This window comes from Chelonoidis abingdonii, chromosome 10 (genome assembly GCF_003597395.2).
Source record: "Chelonoidis abingdonii isolate Lonesome George chromosome 10, CheloAbing_2.0, whole genome shotgun sequence".
In the NCBI taxonomy this organism is placed as follows: Eukaryota; Metazoa; Chordata; order Testudines; family Testudinidae; genus Chelonoidis; species Chelonoidis abingdonii.
Genome location: NC_133778.1, coordinates 17,590,029 through 17,610,416, shown reverse-complemented (window position 1 = coordinate 17,610,416; position 20,388 = coordinate 17,590,029). Strand labels below are relative to the sequence as shown.

Sequence of the window (20,388 nt, the reverse complement as noted above, 5' to 3'; positions counted from 1 at the left end):
TTTACAAATATTTTCCTCCCTTTCCTTTTAGATGTTTATCAGGTAATCTGACAAGAGACACAAAGCCCTAGGGAGCAAACACAAACAAATCCTGCCAGCAGAAAGGTGGGGAGGTGGGAGGGAAGGAGCCCACTTTGAAAAAGAGAATGAAAAAAAAGCAAACACCAGGTTCCTGACCTTGGCTCCAAGTCTGGGGGTTGGGTATAGGGAGGGTGAAATCAGGTCTGTGTGCACCTTGAGACCAGAAGCCATTCAAGGCAAGCAGACTTAACGGCCTGATCCTGCCTCCATTGTGTCAATGGGAAGAGAATCGGGCCCAGATAGATACAACTCATGTGCCCAGTCCTGCAAAACCTCTCCAAAACTGCCAGCACCCCATTGTGAAGTTAATGAAAGGGTTTGCAGAACAGTGTATCAATCTCTTCTCCAGCCAAAGAGCAGCTACTGTGGGCTGGTAAGGCAAGCCAAAGCTCAGCCAGTTAGCCAGAGAACATGTGCTACCTATTCTTACTTCTTATTGAGTCACTGTGCTCAGCATTGTTCAAAACATAAGGGAAAACATGGTCCCCGTGCCGTGGAATTTAGGGTCTGACCTTGCAGTCTCGACTCGCAAAACTCCCCGTTGAGGTCAGGGTTTTTTTTGCTTGTGTGAGGACTGCGGGATTGGGCTTCAAGTTATCAGTGGAAAGGAAGTAATGGCTGCAAACATGAAACAAAGGTCTTTGCACTGGTGTCCCTGGAGATGTATTGCTGGTTTATGTGCGGTCATTTGGTTTTTTAATAAAATACCAATGAATGCAATGTGCTTCCATATAGGATACCTGGCATTTAGATAGTGTAGGGGACTGCGGAAGACTGTGTCACGGCCTAGCTAGGGTGTCTCCGCTTTCTCGGCGGCCTTGTGAAAAGCCCCTGCTTGCTAAGTGGCCGGTCGTTGTAAAACACAGCATGCCAGTTATAACTTGCTTTTAACTGGTTAAAACCAGTTTGTATGGCCTTGGGCCAAAGAGCAGACATAGCCTGTGGGAAGTCCCTTTTTGCATATGTATAAGTTGCTTTTATATTGTGTATATATAGCTGTATGCTCCCGGTCCACCTTTAGACTCCGACCCAGGCCGAGCTGAGCTTTGGTGCTGGGTTCCCCGCCTAAGTGACAGCAACGCCCAGGGTCCCCATTGTGAATGTGTCACTTTGCCTTCATTAAAGCCAAATAACTCACAGTGTGTGTGGGCCTCGTTCTTGCAAAGCATCCAAGCACCTTACAGATAGTACTTTGCATGTTAAAAATGATGTACAGCTACTAAATAACTAACTGAATATTACTTAAATAATGCAGGTATTTTTACTCAGCATTTTTCACAGCTTAGTATTATCACTTTAAACTTACTCCAGGTATTAAACCTCTTTTTTGTCATGTCCCGTGTCCAGTATTAATTCAGTCAGCTAGCTCCTCAGCTGGTATAAATCCATGTTGCTCCATTGACTTCACTGGAACTATGCTGATTCAGTCCTGCTGAGCCCATGATAACCAATGAAACCCCAAGTCAATTGCCCTGTTTTGTAGTCCCTGAAAAATAAGTTTTATTCAAATAAACTGCGAGTTGGGAATCCAGCTGTCAACTGATGGGCCAAATGATGAACTCCCTGAATTTTCACTCAGTCCCTACTCAGACAGAACTCTCACTGCCAACGGAAGTTTTGCCAGAGTGAGGACTGGTAAAACCAGGTAAGGATGCCATTATTTGGCCCCTTGCCATTAGCTTCTCAGGTGTGACTGAAAAGTGGGGAGCACATTTTCGGCTCTTTCTCGCAGGGGAACAAGGACTGCTTATGCTGCTTGGGAGTGGAGGCCTAACGGTGACATTTCTGTTCTGATTTGCTTGTAGATTGTGTTCGATGGTGTTATACGCAAAGGACATTCGGGAGAAATTGCCATCGATGACATCTGGATTGGCTCCGATATCTCCCTAGAGAATTGTATGGGTACGTAAACACCTGTCTCACAGACTTATAGATATTTAGGGCCAGAATGGATCTTTGTGACATCTCGTCTGACCTCCAGCATAACACAGCTCATGGAATTACACCCCGTGATTCTGGTATCCTTTCGGCTGCACAAAATGAGACAAGGAATCACTGTTGCATGCAGCAAAAGTTGTCCAGTTCATGAGAGCCTTTGTTTCTAGGATTCTGCCAAGGGACCGGAACTCTTCTCCTGCCAGAGCTATAGTGATTTTTTGGATTTCAACAAAGCTACTCTTTGCATCTGAAGGATATCAGGCAAAATAAGTCCTAGGGAACATAGGTACTGGTGTCAAAGGCATCAAGGGGAATATATATGTCTACAGAGGAGGGCTGAAACAATAGGTGGGGTTATTAAGGAATACTCTGTAGAAAAAGGACATGCACAAAATTTAAAAGGAAAGTGCTAGACACAGGAAACCAGCTGCCAGTCAGCATTACATGCTTGGAGGGACTGATGGGTTCAATAGGAGCCTTTTCTAATGAGAAATAAATAGCAGAGGGGTTTTATAGCAGTGTTAACACAATAATGAAAGAGAAGCTTGTGCTCGAATTCATCATTTCCCAGTTCAGGGCAAAAGTCAGGTAGACAGGTTCATTAAACATGAAAGCTACATAAGCTTTAAAAACGTTTATTAGAGGTTTACCACTGGAATGGTAATTCAACTGTTCATCCATCTAGCCTACCCATCCCTCTATTGTATTTAGATAATGGCAGTCCCCAGATAATGAACATGGGATAGAGTCTGCCAAGATGTTCATTCCCATTGATTTCAATGTCCTGGCAGGGTCTGGCCCTAGAGGAGTGGTGGGTGGAGTTGGACTATGTAAAATATCTAATTAGTGGGGTCTGTGTTGGCAGACGTCCATGGGAGTGGGCCTCCCATACAGCAGCAGGAGATGTGCTTGGCTGTTGGCCACACCCAACCGGACTGAAATCAGAGTCTTTCCATTGGAGCTGGCCGTGGCCCAAAGTGGACTTTAAAAGGTTCACATCAGTAAGCTGTCTCTGCACAGGTTGCCAGGGGCCTCCTAAATTCAGCAAGATAGGGCACTAGGACAAGCGAGAAAATGAACCACACATAACAGTTGTTAGTCATGTTGCTTAATGCACTGCTGGAAGGCTTAGATACTGCGGTAATGAGGGCAGTACAAGAGCCTGAATAGAATAGAATAGAATAGAATAGAATAGAATAGAGGTCAACTTCTTGTCCTGGAGTGGTTCTGAGCTCCGTGGGTCCAAGTTTCTTTGAAGCTTTGAACTCTATTGACCGCTTGCCCTCGTGCCAAAAGAGCTAATGTTGCATGTGAAAAATTCTGTGTTGGCATTTGACAAACATGGCATAGCGTCCATAGCATAAGAAAGAAATGCGAATGATGAATAATGCTAGTAACTTTTCTTTTCTAGCTTTTTTAAAATACTCAAACTTGCCTGATTAGCCAATATTTTGTTTTTATCTACATGTAAGAAAAGCTTTAAGTGTTAAAACAAAGCCCTTTGTAAGTCATAAAGGTCCAAAAAATGTTAGACACTAGCTCTAAAAATTGCTTCAAACTGCTACATAGATTTACTTGTATCTTTTCAGGAACTTAAATCTGGACCTATGAACCTAATAGTAAATGGTGATATTTTGGTTTTGATTATGCCTGACAAAGGGATTTTTAAATGGTTTTAACTGAAAAATGTAACGCTATTTCAGCTGTAAGGTAACTTCTGAAGCCACTATAGAAATATGAAACAATATGCGCATACCACATTCTGTCTTTGTCAGCACCATAAAAATAACTGACAAGGGTAACAGGCTACCGTTTTTAAAATGTAATCCTGGGAAGTAATCTGATTCCTTTTCAGCCTGAAAAGAACTCTAACTCTCAATAATTTTTTCCTTTCGAAAACCTGTCACTCGTGTTCTGAACTTGAGCAATGATTTCACAGTGCTCTATACAGCCACAGCCTGGTCCTATGACTCACAGGCGTAATGCAGAAGTAATCTAAAAATACTCAGAAGTCTATTACTTTTGAGAGCAAGTAATCACTAATAAGCACTGATTGTTGCTTTTCAGATCCAGTAATTTGTAACAGATCACTTCTTCAAAGTAACTGCAAAAATCACACTCCTTTGTTTATCGGGACTGTAAGACAGAGGGATGCATGGCTAGCCAGAAGAGATGTGGCCTGTGAAAACTGAAACTAGAGATGGGCTGGAACCCAGACCCCAGATCCAAATACCGCCCACCTTTCAGGGTGTTTTGGAATCTGAACACTGATTCAGATTGGGATTTGGTAGCAGGCTCCTATTTCTATGATGAGTGAATCCCTGAATTCAAACACTTCTGAATTTGGGGCATATTGTACCCTGAAGTCTGGATCTAAATCCAACTTTTTAGCTCACGCTAATCTCAGACTGCCTTTGATGGTATGTGGCCCATCGGTAACTGCCAGTAGCAAAAATTCCCAATGGCTGGAGACGGGACACTAGATGAGAGGGCTGTGAGTTACTATAGAGAATTCTTTCCCAGGTGTCTGCCTGGTGGGTCTTGCCCACATGCTCAGGGTTTAACTGATCGCCATATTTGGGATTGGGAAGGAATTTTCCTCCAGGGCAGATTGGCAGAGACCCTGGGGTTTTTTTTTGCCTTCCTCTGCACAGCAGCGCCGGCAGCCTTTCTGGTGCCCAAGGCGGCGGAAGGTCCTGCCCCCAAAATGGTGCCCCTGACAGAGGCGGCGGAAGGTCTTGCCCCCGAAATACCGCCTACGACCGCGGGGCCGACTATCCGGCCACCGCAGTCGCCGCCCCCAAATGTCAGCACCCTAGGCGACCACCTAGGTAGCCTAATAGCTTGTGCCGGCCCTGCCTCTGCAGCATGGGGCACAAGTCATTTGCAGGTTTAAACTAGTGTAAATGGTGAATTCTCTGTAACTTGAAGTCTTTAAACCATGATTTGAGGACTTCAGTAACTCAGCCAGAGGTGAGGGGTCGATTTCAGGAGTGGATGAGTGAGGTTCTGTGGCCTGCAATGTGCAGGAGGTGAGACTAGATGATCATGATGGTCCCTTCTGGCTTTAAAGTCTATGAAAGAGGGGCCTCTTCAGTATTGTGAAATCCACACCCCTGCTTCTATTGAGGAGCTCCTGTGAGTTATTGCAGTGTTTGCTAGATAGGGTTACTACCTTTTAAATGCAAAAGAAAACCGAGCCCCCCTGGCCTGCCAAGACAAGCCTACCACAACTCCAACAACAAGGTAACTCCACAATACCCCCTTCAACAGCCACTTATAGTATCTAGAGAGGTAATGATTGATAACTTCATTGATAACAAATGGGCATTTGTTTTATCAGCACATTTTGCAGGCCCGTCTTTGTAGTCTGTTTCATTTAGCCCATTATCACTGAATGTGCAGTTTCTGATTCAACCTTTTTTTTTTTCCGGGCATGTAGTAGGATCACTTGCACCATTGTCAGGGTAGATGGTATTGCTGCAGGTGGTGAGTGCCTCCTCACATGGCCAGGAGAACACAGCAGTGGAGGAGAAGGACGCTGGTGTATGATTTTGGGCGTCACCCAGGAATTTATATACAGTTGATAGGTCGCCTTAGTAAAAAGTTTGGGAACTATTGGATTAGGGCTCCTCATTTAGTCACAGGGGTCACAGATGCTGATGTCGAGCCTGAGGAGATGTCACTGATAAGTCACTAGGGACACATCCAATGTGATCTTCTCTTTGTTTTAAACATTCTCCTTTCTAAAATCAGAATATTATTTTCCATTTGCAGAACCCATCACAGCTTTCCCAGGTGAGAACTTCTACATTCCAGGTAAAATGGCACTTATTTGAGTAATTTCTCTGATGGCATGATTTCATTTTTGGTTTTTATTTTTTAACCAGTGTGCGTGCATATGAAAATAATGTGCACTGTTACGAGACAGGAGAAACTGTAAATGTGTAATATGCCTTCCCATCATCAGAGGGCATTAGCCTATGCACTCTTTGTGGAGAGGAGGGGAGAAGATAGCAGAGCAGGCTTTGCTACCTCATGTCTAATTAAAGTTCGGAAGCCCATTATCAAGACAAATAAGACCGGATAAAGTGCTCTACTTCACAATGCCCAGTGAGGCGCAATAAAGCTTAAATGTAGGACCCAGGAGCAAAGAGTAACCACCAACAGATTTAACCAAAAAAAATTGGTAGTGAATCAAGAGTAAAAGGGGTGGCAATGATTTATTTTATCATGAAGATGGGTGCTTTCCAGCGTACAGATGCCAAAGCTATTAGTGAGGTACACTGGCAGCAGGCCTGCTTGCAAGGAGAAGGAAATTAGGTGGTAGAATTGGAAGAACAACTGCCACCAGGAGTTTGGAAGTTGACATTCAATAAAAGGGAAACAAGGTGAAATGGTGCATTTAATAGCATAATGCTAGTCTAAAGAATAGCAAATGAGATTCTTCTCTTTGATAAAACCTACAGAGTAAAACAAAAGGAAGAGGAATTCAGAGATAGTGCCTGCTTATTAAACATGTTTCTGGTTCAGCAGGGATGTTGTTTTCTACACTGAAAAAATGTGATCTGTCCTCTTTTGTGGAAGATTTTTCATCTTTTTTTCAGTGTCTCAGGCTCACTACCTCTCCAGGAGTGAATGTGTAGGTTGTCAAACTCCAAAAAAGGAAAAGCAGGAATCCTTAGTTTTAAAAGGCATTCTGCCTATTTAAAAATGATCCCTTTCTTTTCAGTTGGTTATAATATCCTTCCTGACCATCTCTCCTAAACTGTTGCATGGAACTGTTAAAAGGTGTTGGGTTTCACCCCAGAAGTAACTGCTTTTCAGTGATTGGTGAAGCTGTTCCTTTGTCAATAGTTTGCAAAGTGCTTTGGGATCCATGGCTCCGGATGAAAATGATCCAAAGCCCACTGGCGTTGCCAGAGAATCTCCCATCGACTTCAGTGGGGTTTGGACCAGCCTGTAAGTTATTAGCATTAGAAGAGGCACCCTCAGAGTTAACAGTGAGCTAATATTATAGTTATGGTGATATTCTTAATGTAAGCGTTCTAGGTATTTGGCTTGTTTATATATCCTTCCACTGAGACCCACAGCCTTGGTGAGAAGCTGGTATAGTATTCTAGCCCAATGATCTAAAGCCTTGTAACCATTACACAGACCATTCCTGTATGCTGCTATATAATGTATTTTCTTTTCCTAAAGGCACTAACCAGCCTGTGTTCTTGGACTCTATCCTATTACAAGCTTCCTTTGAGACTGTGTCATATTGGCATAGCATCTCGGCCGGGCTCTCTGTACCCTTTGTGGAGAACCTCTGCAGAGCATTCAGAGAGAGACTGGGACGTGAACTAAAAATAATGAACAAAATCCTGGCCCTGTTGAAATCAGTGGCAAAACTTCCATTGACTTCAACAGTGCTGTGATTTTACCCAACACACTCAACCCCCCAGCCCACGTGCAGGCAAAAGTAGAAGGGCGGCACTGGTTGGAAACCCTCATCCACGAACACCCTTCCCAGTAGCTGAAACTGAGGGAGGAGGTTATCACCAGCTAAATACCTCCCAGGGCCTGGCTGGTGAGGGGGAAAGGAGAGGCAGATGGGCCAGGCCGGCAGTAGGAGGGAGTGGGAGGAAGAGCTTTCTGTGGGGCAGGGAGGAGAGTAGTGGTTTTCTGGTTGATTGTTGTGTCCCAGAAGTGATGGAAATACCAGCAGTTCTCCCCTTATTCCACCCTGTGTTCACATGCACTGATTTGTTCACTGTGACTTAACAGTAAATCCCAGTGTTTGGTTTCTAGATGGGGAAAGTGATCGAGGAAGACTGAGTCTCAGGCTAAAGCAGAGGTTTAATAATCTGAAGGCTGCCGAGAAAGTCCTATTGCTACGGCTGTTATTACTCCATACATGTGCTCTGGGCCACCATCTCCTTTACTGCTACAGGTCCCATCATGCACTGCTCCATCTCAATGCAGAGAATGGGCACACTAATCAAGATGGAGTGTTACATGGTGGGACCTGTGGTCGCCACGGCTCTCACCTCTATTTCAAGGAGGAGGATGGCTGGAATCAACTTGTCCTTGTGCAAATTAGGTACATCCCTTTGACTCCTGGCAGGACAAAGTTCATGTTCCCCTAGATTAATTTCCTTTTAATATCCAGCAAAACTGCTTGCTCCAAGGGCAGATTGAAAAACCCAGATAGTTTAACTATAACCCAGTGTGGGTGCATAGGCCGTGGTAAATCTAACGAACATCTCAGCAAGTGGGTCAGGCTTTGATAAGACCAGTCAAGGGTGCATAAACTATGACCCAATTTGAGATATGGAACCTTTGACCCTGACAAAAAAGGCATTACAAGATCCAGTGTCTGGAAACTGAATGAAGCTAGTCTACACTACGCGTTTAAATCGATTTAAAGAGCGTTAAATCGATTTAACGCTGTACCTGTCCACACTACAACGCCCTTTATGTCGATATAAAGGGCTCTTTAAATCGATTTCTGTACTCCACCCCGACGAGAGGAGTAGCGCTAAATTTGATATTAACATATCGGATTTGGTATGTGACGGAAATCGAAGTAATGGCCCCGAGCAGGTATCCCACAGTGCACCAACTGACCGCGCTCTGGACAGCAATCTGAAACTCGATGCAGCGGGCAGAGTAACAGGGAAAAGCCCCAGAACTTTTGAATTACATTTCTGGTTTTGCCAGGCGTGGAGCTCTGATCAGCATGGCTGGCGATGCAAGTCTCAAAATCCAAAAAGAGCTCCAGCATGGACGTACGGGAGATACTAGATTGATCGCGTATGGGGAGACAATTGTATCGTAAGCCCTTACAGGAAGACGAAATGCCAAAGCGGTTTGAAAAAATCTCCAGGGTACACGCGTGAGCCGTCGCGTGACAAGTGTAATGGAAGCCCAGAGCCTCATAATGGACGCTTATCGGATGAGGGGTACTGAAGGACTCCAGTATCCCACGTCCCACAGCAGTCTCTGAAAAGGTATTTGCATCTCTTGGCTGAGCTCCCAATGTCTGTAGGTTCAAACACAGTTGTCTGGCGTGGTTCAGGCGACACTCCTCAGTTTTTCCTCCCCCCCCACGTGAAAGAAAAGGGAAGAAATCATTTTCTTGCACTCTTTTCAAATGTCACCCATGTGTACTGAATGCTGCTGGTAGAACGCGATGCTCTGGCAGGCTAGTGAAGAGCAGTATCCGCTCCTCTCCTTCCCCCGCCCCGGTGGAGACTCGGTGCAATAGGACTATAACCTCCTCCATGAATATTAACATGTTGACATCAAGGCCAACATTGCTTGGTTACTCCCAGTAGATAGGGACAGAACGACTAATTAATCCAGCTTTTCTCATAGAAGCGGGCTTCAGCCCCCTCCGTTTCCTGTGTAAAGAAAAGATTCTGTACTGGGCCTGGACTGCCATAGCAGCAGCATTTGCTGGGCTTCCTACTCCCCCACACCGGCTTAATGTCCTGCCTGTACATCATCGTGCCGGGGAGGCTGCTCCCTTCTTTATGTCACTAAAACACTCAATTGTTTCTTATTCCTAGCATTCTTGATTATCTCATGACACAAATGGCAGGACAACTGCACGGATCATCCGAGGAAGGTTGGTTGCGTGTAGAATAGGTAAGGTAAAAGTCAGCGGGCGGAATTGGATCTGGGGTCTTTTGTTTTGAGTCCCCTTTGTTCACCCTTTTCAGGATTAAAAGAAAATTAACCCTTATCTATCTAACTTAAGACAGGAGAGGGAAGCAACGGTGGGGGAATTGTTGCAGGGCACCCCCTGTGAATACCTGACACAGGAGCATTTTGCTCTGATACACATGGTCCCTAATACACTTGCCCCTTATTCTAGGCAGGACTGACTCTATGTTTAGAACCATTAAGGGAGGGATTGACTCAGTCCCAAAGTGAGTCAATCCCCATCTTTGCTTTTGCGTTGCGCCCCTCGCAATTTCAGCCAGGGGGCATCATGATAGCAGCGGACATACATAGAGGAGAGAATAACCGTCATTCATTGCCAGTTTTCCGGCAGTAGACGGTACAGAACGACGCGTAACGCATCTCTGCTATCATGCTAAAAAGAAGTGAATGCGCTGGTGTAGAGCTGTGGAGTATCCCTCTCTGTCGCGGCATCCAGTACACATACGAGTGTTCCGGGAAAAAAAAAAGGCTGATACAGGGCGTCCATGGGCCGTGCGTGCTTATGGCGTCTGCCAGGGCAATCCGGAAAAAATGGTGCGAAAGGATTGTCAGCGATGTTTGCCGAGGAGGATGATGATGGAACATTTACCAGAAACACCGCTGACAATAAGATTCACCCAGAATTCCAAGGGGCGGGGGAGACTGCGGGAACTATGGGATAGCTACGGAAGAGCTACCCACAATGCAACGCTTCAGAAATCGACATTAGCCTCGGACCATGGACGCACAACGGCGAATTACTGTGCCTAGTGTGGCCACATGAAATCGAATTTATAATATCAGTTTTATAAAACCAATTTTAGCTAATTCGATATTATCCTGTAGTGTAGACGTGGCCTAAACAAATTCAGGAGCAAGTTTTTAACCATTACCACAACTTCCCTGGGAACGTGGTAGATTCTCCATCAGCTGATGGTGGTAGATTCTCCATCATTAAAAATGGATGTCTGTCTAGCTTTACGTCAACCAGCAGGTATGGGCTTGATGCTGGAGTCATTTGGTTGAAATACTATGGCCTGTGTTATACAGGAGGTCAGACTAGATAGTCATAATGGCCCTTTCTGGCCTTGGAATCTATGAAAAACACCGCCATGTTAATAGTCCATATTGGCATATTTTTCAGTGATTTCTAAGAGGACCGTGTATCTGTGACATGGTTGTGGCACAGGGCCACAGACTTAGGGGTTCTAGACATATTATTTTCTACTTTTGTCCTTTTTGATTTTTGTTCTTACCTAACTAAATCTTTGGTTTTAATGTTAAATCCTGAAATTGCTGTGTGGCTGGGAGGGTGGGGTGGTAGTGTGTAGGCAGCACAAGGGTGAATGTTAGCAAACGTTGCACACAAACAAAATGTCCCAGAGCCTGTGGTCTGAATCAGACTTACAATGATATGCATCCCAAGTGATGCATAAAACAAAGTGCACACAAACCTGACAGAAACAGAAAGGCGCTTTTTTTTCTCTTTTTAGAACTAGAGCTCTAATGAATGAAAGAAAGGAGAGAGTGTGAGACGTGTGGGAGAACGTAAGGGAGACCAGAAAAGTAATGTAGTTAAGAGGATGGGTTTTTTTCATCTTAGCAGAGCATTTTTCTATATGTAAAATAAACTTCCAGGAAACAAAGAGCCAGTAAAACAGAGCCGATAACATCGGTGTACTGTATGCATGTACTGAATGACTGGCAGCTATTTATAGCAGTCAGCAGCGTAAGAAAGAACTACATTTAATGCTACAAGTTGGTTTTGTTAATGCTTGAAGACAAATGAGTGGGATTCCTTAACTGGTTGAGTTGCTAAATTGACTTTCCAGACCTCTGCTATCTCCTCAGCCTACCTTGGGCCAGTGTGATGTAGTAATTAAAGCAAGAGACCTGGTGCTAGATCCTTGGGACCGGGCTGGAGTAGAGCAGAGGTGGCTTGAAGCCATCTTTATGTCCTTCCAGTTCTGAGCTGGCCATGGGCTGGCTCAGTTTCTGGAGCAAGTTAGAGTAGCATCAGGGTTGCTCTAGATTGCGCTGAGCCTTAGCCTCGAAGGAGCTAGGTATCTTTGGAGTCCAACGGTGCTCTAGTCATGCTCTTCCCCCTCCCCCAAGCCATGTCAGCTGCACCAGTGGGGCTGGGAAGGAGTGGTATAGAGTTGACTGCACAGGCTCTATACCATCCAGGATCCCCCTCTACTCGGGGGAATAAGAGCTAATCAGTTTTGTGGCTGCTGGGGTCAGGACTTCTAGTTTCGCTTCACATTTCTGGCCCCATCTAATGTACAGCCCTGGGCATTAACCTCTCTATGCCTCAGTATGCTTCTCAAATAAATGCATAGTATAATGAATCCATGTCTGGTAGTCAGGGCGCCCTGGACTCCATGGCACGGGGAGACCAAATTTTGAAACCACAGCCCCTAAAATCCACTGTGACATTAACTGATCACCCTTTTGTTCCCCTCTCTTCAATCCCCACACGTGCACTGGCCCAGACCTGAAGATGCTAACGGATGTGAAATTTATGGACAATAGTTTTCAATGATGGGTTCTTTCTCTGTACTCTACCAAGAGGTTTAGCTCCCACAGTGTTCTTCAGCAGCCAGGCTCAGCACCTCCTTTTCCCCTCATGCATTCCAGGGAAGGGGGAGCTTATACCTATCTTCAGCAGCTCATACCCTGGCTCCCAAGGTCCTGGCAGCTGTAGTGTTTGTTCTCCAGGCCGCCTAGCTTGCCAGCCTACACTTCTGGCTCCCCTTTGCCTGGCTGTAAGCTCTGGCTTCCCAACCCCCTGCTGCTCAGTTGCATGGTATAGTGCAGAACATGAATTCCAGTAAATGCCCTCTTGTGGAGAAATCTGGAGAGCAAGAGGCAGGTTCCAGAAGGGTGGGGAGACAGACTCAAAATCAGGCACTTGGCTGCAACAAAATGGCAAATTCTCCAGCAAAACTGCTGAACTTCAGGGGATCTTAGGAAAATGTCAAATTCCACAGATACGGAATTACAGAGTCCACTGGGCCCTGACTGAGGTGAATGGTTCAGTTCACACCTATCAGCACGATTGTTTCAGACTCTCTGCAGACTCAGGCAGGCATTGCTGTCTTGGTTTACACTGTTCACATTTTAAGATTATGTCTGCAAGCATAAAGGGACAAAACTTTTTTGAATCAACATTGAGATTCTGCGGGTGATTTCTGAGGCCAGGAGCAAATTTGGTGGTAAATTCCATAATGTACCTGGGGTTGTAGCTCAGAGTAGCTGTGTGAGGCAACGTGAATTGTTTGTGAAGCTCTCGTCAATGGGAAGTGTTATGTAAGCACATCATATTGTTATCCAGGCTATGTACTACTGGCCTTTGCACCCAGAATTGAGCCTTCAGTGTTTGAAATGCAGCTGCTGTAATGCTACTTCTTATGCCCCATCTAGCTGTCAGATTAAGAGTAGATGTTTCTGAGCAAGCAAGGATGGTGATTAGACATACGTACATTTGTTAGGACTCAGCAAAGTGGATTTGCTTTTGGAAACAATGACTGGTTATCTGTGAGACTTGCTGGTATATTATACACCTTCACAGAGGTCTGGCAAAGCCCTTGTCATTTAAAATTAAATAAGTGCCCAGGTCCATTTGGCAGAGGGAAGGCAAATTTCTTTCACAAAGTCTGCATCCTTCACCTAAAGAAAGCGCAATCCTTGATTTTAAAGAGAAGAAAGCAGCAAGCCTTTGGGAATGGAGAAGAGACGACTACTACTTTTCCAGCCAGGTCATGAATTTAAGGTATTTGGGGCCAGATCCTCAGCTGCTGTGAACAGGTCTCACTCCTCTCACTTCGATAGTGCTATGCTGGTATACATCAGCTGAGAATCTGGGCCTTAAAGTGCCAGTTAGCACCAAACAGCCATAATTAAAACATCTGTAGGTTTCCATTCCTGTGCTGCCTGGGCGGCAAGCAGAGATCTAGTGGAGATATTTGCATCGTTTGTCATTTTGCAGGACAGTTTGTACTTTTACACCCTCCCCAAAGAGATCAGCAGTTTATTACTTGGGTATTGTTTTATGACCACATTGTAAACTCTCTTCTCAGTGCACCAGCCAGTTTGAAATAAGGCAGTTTTTCTACAAGAACATTAAACAAACATTCTCATCTGGAATTTTTTTTTCCGTCGGCACTTGTGTGCACTTCCTTTCAGCTCAGTGTAGTCAATAATCTCCTCTTACCATCCCCTCACACTTTGCACACTGCCTGACAATGACAGCACACTGCCATTGGGTAGCCACATGTGCCCACATGGGGCGCAAAACTGTGCTAGCTCAGGGTTTCTCAAACGGGTCGCCGCTTGTGTAGGGAAAGCCCCTGGCGGGGCGCAGCGGGCCGGGCTGGTGTGTTTACCTGCTCTATTGGCAGGTCTAGCCTATCGCGGCTCCCACTGGCCACAGATCACTGCTCCGGGTCAATGGAAGCTGCTGGAAGCGGGGCAGGCCGAGGGACTTACTGGCCGGTGTAATCTGTGGCCAGTGGGGCCGTGATCGGCCGGACCTGCAGACGGGGCAGGTAAACACACTGGCCCAACCCGTCAGGGGCTTTCCTTACACATGTGATGACCCTTGTTTGAGAAACCCTGTGCTAGCTACAGCTGTGTGCAGCGCATCTGTGCCCCTACCTTTGCATGATAGAAATAACCCAGTGTGGGTCCATTTAAAGAAAAAAAACTGAGGGGGCGGATTTTAGGACCCCCCTCCAAATATTTGATAGGGAGCAAACCAGGCTCCCTTGTGGTAGCACTATGGGGCGGAGCAAGTAGCCCCTGCAGTGGCGTGAGGTGACAACAGCGCCCAGGGCCCCTTACAGCCAGGTATGTGGGGAGGAGGGCGCAGATTGGCCAACCCCATCCAAGCGTCTTGTAGAGTCAAGACTGGCACCACCATCACCCCTCAGGAACTGGCTCAGGGAGAGTGAACGGGAGGATGATAGTCCAATGGGGTTTATTATTTAGCATGTGTATTATTGTAGTGCCTCGTCGTGTTGTGCTTTTCTTTCCTTGTCTTTCATGGCCCCCCACTACCATAGCATCTGAGCACATCACAATCTGTGATGTATTTATCCTCACCTGGGAGCTGGGTATGCTGTTGTCCCTATTGTACATAGGGCCGTCCTTACTCATGTGCAAAGTATGCAGCTGCGTAGGGCACTAGGAAATTTGGGGCACCGGTAAGTAAAGCGACCCGGCCTCAGCCTGCTCTGGTCCCCTGGCTCCCAGCTGCACCACCGGCGAGTGCTGGGGGGCGGTCCCCCCCTCCCCCAAGGCTGGGAGCCAGGGGAGCAGAGAGAGGCTGGGGTCCGGTCACTCCACTTCCCGCAGGAAGTAGCCAGCCCCCCATCCCCCCGTCCCCGTGGAGGCCTGGGGCAGGGCCCCACACAGCCCCCTGCAGAGGCCTGGGGCCAGCCCCCACCCTGCAGAGGCCTGGTGCCCCACTCAGCCCCTCTGAAGGGGGGGCTGCATAGGGCACCAAAATAGCTAGGGACGTCCCTGATTGTACAAATGGGAACTGAGGCACAGAGCGACTCAATGACTTGCCCAGTCACATAGGTCGGACATTCTTGGCATGTCTGCTTATGCCCAGAATAGGCGCAGCCCTGGCAGCCACACTACAGGCTTCTCCCATGCTGCCCTGCCCATGTCCCTCCACTCTGTTCTGGAGGGACTGCCTCTGTGGGAGGGTGAAAGGAGAGTTCATCCTTCTGTTACCACTCAGTAAATAGCCTCTCTGCTGAGACACAGGCCAGTTAATGATGGTTGTGACTGTGTGTGTATCAGGGAGGAACGTACACTTCTTCCGAGAAAGGAGACTCTTGCCTGGAATTACAAATGTGTGAGTTGTTTCCAATCTCCTGCACCAAAGAAGCAGGATGTACCCTATCAGTCTTTTCCAAGCGCTCTGGATGCAGTTTTGATCCCTGTTTTTCACTCTCATCACTTTTTGTGACTAAGAAGCAACTGATCTCCTATGTAGGCTACAGCAGAACAAAACTCTGCAGCCTACCGCATAGATCACCACCTCAGTCTCGTAGGACACCTGGGGGAGGTGGGGGAGGACCGTTATGGGAAACATCCTTGCTGTGTGCATAGCAGGACTCATCCTTCAGTATTTCATTTTCCCCTTGGAATCTTCTGCGCATGCACTGAAAACAGACACAGAGTTGGTTGCCAAGCAGCAATTATCAGTGAGCTGAATAATAAGTTGACACCAAATCACAGAAGCCCACAAACTATCCACTTTAAGATGCTCCTGGCAACTCCGTCTGTGTGGGAAGAGTCCCTCTATTGCAGAAATGATAGCAAAATGAGAGAAGCGTCAGGCTGCCTGCAGAGAAATACTAAAATGTCTTTGTTCAACAACAGAACAAGTGATCTGGAAAGTTGCCTCAGAGACTCTCGTCCATGGACCAGCCAATCAATAAATTCCAAAAGTGCATCCCCAGTTAGATAGGATTTGTCTCCAAAAGCAACATTTGAGCAGTCTGAGTAATAGTTGCGTTAGCATTAGTGCCGCCCTACTTTAGTGAGATAGGTGGGTTTTAGCCTAAACATACCACTTAGCATCTTCTGAGTCTGTTGGAGGACATATGTGTGCGTGGGCTGGCAATAAAACAGAATTTGTATGTATGCCATATTATCCGGACATGACCTTTAAAACAAATAGCTCAGCCACAAAGCGATACATGCCTCCCTCCACCTTCCTTTTCTGTGTGAGAGATGTGCTGGCACAAAAAGGGTTAAACGTGGAGGAACAGGGAAAGCCCCAGACACTTAACCAAGCCTGAATTCAGCGACACAGGTGGCTGATGGTAGTTTAGTTTCAGCAGCGTAGATTGTGCATCCTGGCTTGCTAAATGTTTGAAGATTGTGGGCTTGATGCAGGAATTGCTGGGTGACAGTCCACAGCCTGTGCTATACAGGAAGTCAAACTAGACAATCGTCATGGTCCCATCTCTATGCAGAGGTCTAGGACACCCTGGCGAGAGATCTTTTTCACTGTTTTTTCTCTTAAGAATGAAGAATATTTCTCCCTCTGATTTCTTTCCCAGCATTCTATTGCGACTTCCTTATTGCTTTGCTATGAAACTCTACCTCCAGTTAAAACAGTGACGTTTTGTCATTGCCTGCCACAACTGTCATGTGGAGACAAGACAAAGCTGATTCAGGGAAGGCCCTCCCCTCCACAACCCCCCCCCAAAACTGGATTTTGTTCATATCAAAAATGCTGGAATTTGTATTTAAATCCAGGTTGACTAATTAATAAGCCACTTTAATATGTCTGCTCATCAAACACCCGAATTGTGTTTCTCCCAAAGAGGAAGTTTTGTATCTGGAGCTGGGTCACATAACCTCACTTAATGCTGTGCTGTACTCTTGAAAGCATGTGTGTTTCTTTTTATTAGTCTGCATGCATCCCACCTAGCAACACTCTTCTATGTCTCTCCACCAGGGGGCACCCTTCTGCCAGGGAGCGAGCCCACAGTGGACACGGTGTCAGTGCAGCCCATCCCAGCCTACTGGTATTACGTTATGGCCGCCGGAGGTGCTGTGCTGGTGCTGGTCTCCGTCGCGCTGGCCCTTGTGCTCCACTACCACCGGTTCCGCTATGCGGCCAAGAAGAGTGATCACGCCATCACCTACAAAACCTCCCATTATACCAACAGGGCCCCTTTGGCAGTGGAGCCCACCCTAACAATAAAACTAGAGCAAGACCACAGCTCGCGCTGCTGAGAGCCGAACAGGAGCAAGAACAAAACAAACAAAAACAAAAATTCAGACTTCAAATACGTTGCCTCGATTTTTGCACTTTTCTCCTCACCTAGCGTCTGTGTGAACTCTACATATCTCTATCCCTGTCCCCTACCTTCCCAGCCCTTCCTGTTCTTTTACAACCTCTAAACTAATGCTGCAGCTTGGATCACCAGGCGAGAGATCCCGCCCGTGTCACTTTGCAAGGGAACGCTCCTCTTTATTATTTTCAAAGACTGATTCTCCCAGTAGACAACCTGCAAGGAAACTTGATGGCAAGTCAAGAAGCTGGTGTGCGTGCGTCTATATAAATCTATGTATGTACGTGTGCATGGGAGTGTGTGAGGCTGACTGACTGAATGTATATTTAAAAGAGGCCCCTTTTTAACTTGCTTGTATTGCTTCTGCTTACACAGGGAATGTGTTAGCCCCTGTGGAAGGCCTGGGATACCATTTGCGATAAAGATACTGATTTGTTTACTTGGGGAAGAAAACAATGTTTTTTTGTTGCCTTATCTAGCTTTGGCTGGGTTTATATTTCATATCAGAATGTCAGCGGGTGCATAAGGAAAAGAACAGGCCATGCTGAACAGTCCAAAAGACCCCCTTGGATGGTGGGAAGAATCCAGAGAGGTTCATAGCCATTCAGAATTAAGACCCATCTTCTTATTTCTTCAGCCAGCATGATGATACAGCCATTGTTTGGTAGCGGAAACCACCTCCTACCCTACCCCTGTCCAGAAGTGAATCTATTTCAAGTTGCCTTATAACAGAGAAGCTCATAAAGAATGTTTAGTTTATATCTGTTAATCCCAGCCTTGGAGTAATGTGTAGACTTAAAGCAGATCTAAGGTGGATGTTAAATACTGTAGTTAATTGAATCTGAGGTTTATTTATTTTTTAAGGAACCTCACTCCGGATGCTGATGTTTTTATGTTGATCTTCTTGCAGGGGAAGTGGGAATCCTCTTCCTTGCCATTTTACTAGAAATTTACAAAAGACGAGTCTAATTTACCTTCTGTTTTCTCTGCCCAAGTTCATAGCTGCTGGATCATAAAATGGCTAATTGACTTTCTAGAATGTCAATTAGTTTTGCATTTGCTAATGTTCTGCTTCTTAGAGCATCAGTAACATCTAGCAAACAAAGCACTAGCAGGCAGGCCTGGTGAAATCCAGATATTGTTGCATCTCTAACTACGGAGAAATAATGGAAACCAAGATAAGCCTCCATCTATTGATTGGCTCTGAAGCAATGCAGTGAAAATGTCTTATATAAATTACCAAGCGATGACACGCAAAGGTGGTTTGAATCATTAAGTCTGATCTATTTGTGCAGAATGCGCCTCCATGGAACGAAGTTCAGGCTTTTTCACATTTGGTTGTGGCAAGTGATCAGATTCCCCCCATTAAGACCTCCAGCCACCCTGTCTGCCCCCTGCCCCCAGAAAAATAGCTAACAGTTCTGCTTACTATTTGCAGTCTTGCTCATTCTGTCAGATCAGGAAAGTGTGTCCCACACATGCAGGCTTGGCACGTATCACGACAGAGACCAAGGCTGCTCGAGTCTTAGCCAATCCCCAGTGGTGCACGTCCATGGGGATGTCACTCTCTTGTTCTCTCCTTCCCAGCCCTAGTCAGCAGCATGCTTCAGTGCATGCGGCAGTTTACTCTGCCGATTTCAGAGATGCCCGCTTAGCTGGTAACATCACACGGCGCTGCTTTGGTAGGGAGATAGTTTTTAAAGTGCACAACGTCTAAAACCGATTCTCTGCCTTGAGCACATGTGGTGGTGGATGCATCTAGAAAGAGAGAGATGTGTAAAGTAAACACACATCTGGGATTGGAAGCCTGGGGGCCAGGGGACTAAGTGCCTTCAACTCCCATTGAAGTCAGGAGGCACTCAGGGGCATCCATCACCTCTCAGGATGCGTTCAGTACCACGTGAGCCCTAGGAGAGCTTCTTCCAGCATGGAAGTCGTTTATTAGTGAGCCTCTTCATTGCGTAGCACTGGCAGGATCGAACATATCACTTCTGCTATGAAATCCCCAATGCTAAGTTATCAAAGATAATAATGGACATAAAATATTGAAAGACTGTTGGTGCGTTTTCAGATCAAACCTACAGTTTCAGTAGGATAGGGAACCCTCTTGTCATATTTCTGAAGTTGGTACGACATCCCTGTGTAAAATTCTCCTCTTGGCTACAGCAAGGCAGGCCTGCTGACGTTCGGGAGGGGGCTTTGGTGTACGTGAGAGGAGGATTGGAGGGCCAATCTTAAAAATAAAAATCACCAAAGACAACGACAACAGAAAAAAGATTTTTACTCCCAATTTTCCCCCTCCTAGAACTGTGACATCCCCAGCATCGCGCAGTTGCCTGTGTGTGAAAATATCTTGTGGAAATTTGAAACTCTCTAAAGATGTATTGTGTGCAATGTAATAAAAGGATGATATTTTTATACAAACATCTGGGGAGGGTTTCTTTGTTTGTTTATGAGAACGACATTGGGCAAACTGACGTTTCATTGCACGTTCCCTTCAGAGTTGTATTGCTCTTTCCTTTAGTAACTCAAAGCTTGATTATGCTTCCGTTCAAGTCACTAACAAAAAACCTCATGGCCAGATCTCCAGCTGGTGTACATGAAGTCAGTGTAGGTGTGCCAAGATTATAATCAGCTGAGAATCTGACCCCCCCCAAGCTCAGGATCAGGTCCTTAACAGTGGCTGTTAGATTCTCTTGTACCGTTCCTAGTTAGGAGTTTGGGGCAGCCAAACCAACAGATGATTGTTTGGGGATTTTGCTAAAGTTACTTAAGTGCTAAATTGCTACATGTGATTATATGGAATTTCTTGGGATGGTAAGCCTGGGACCTATAATTTCATAGTGCT

General features: G+C 45.9%; 1 protein-coding gene across 8 annotated transcripts in view; it reads left to right on the top strand.

Moving 5' to 3' along the window:
- NRP2 (neuropilin 2) overlaps positions 1-20,388 on the top strand; it is a 130,750-nt gene that overhangs the window by 89,298 nt on the left and 21,064 nt on the right. For 2 of the 8 annotated variants that reach the window (XM_075069987.1, XM_032779228.2), the window contains exons 14-16: positions 1,887-1,983; positions 5,797-5,817; positions 17,201-19,964. In XM_075069987.1, coding sequence (XP_074926088.1) covers positions 1,887-1,983; positions 5,797-5,817; positions 17,201-17,481 — 399 coding nt within the window. In that variant the 3' untranslated portion in view covers positions 17,482-19,964. Of the gene's footprint in view, positions 1-1,886; positions 1,984-5,796; positions 5,839-17,200; positions 19,965-20,388 lie in introns of those variants that run through there. The other 6 variants (XM_075069986.1, XM_032779227.2, XM_075069985.1 and 3 more) reach the window with 3 other exon arrangements.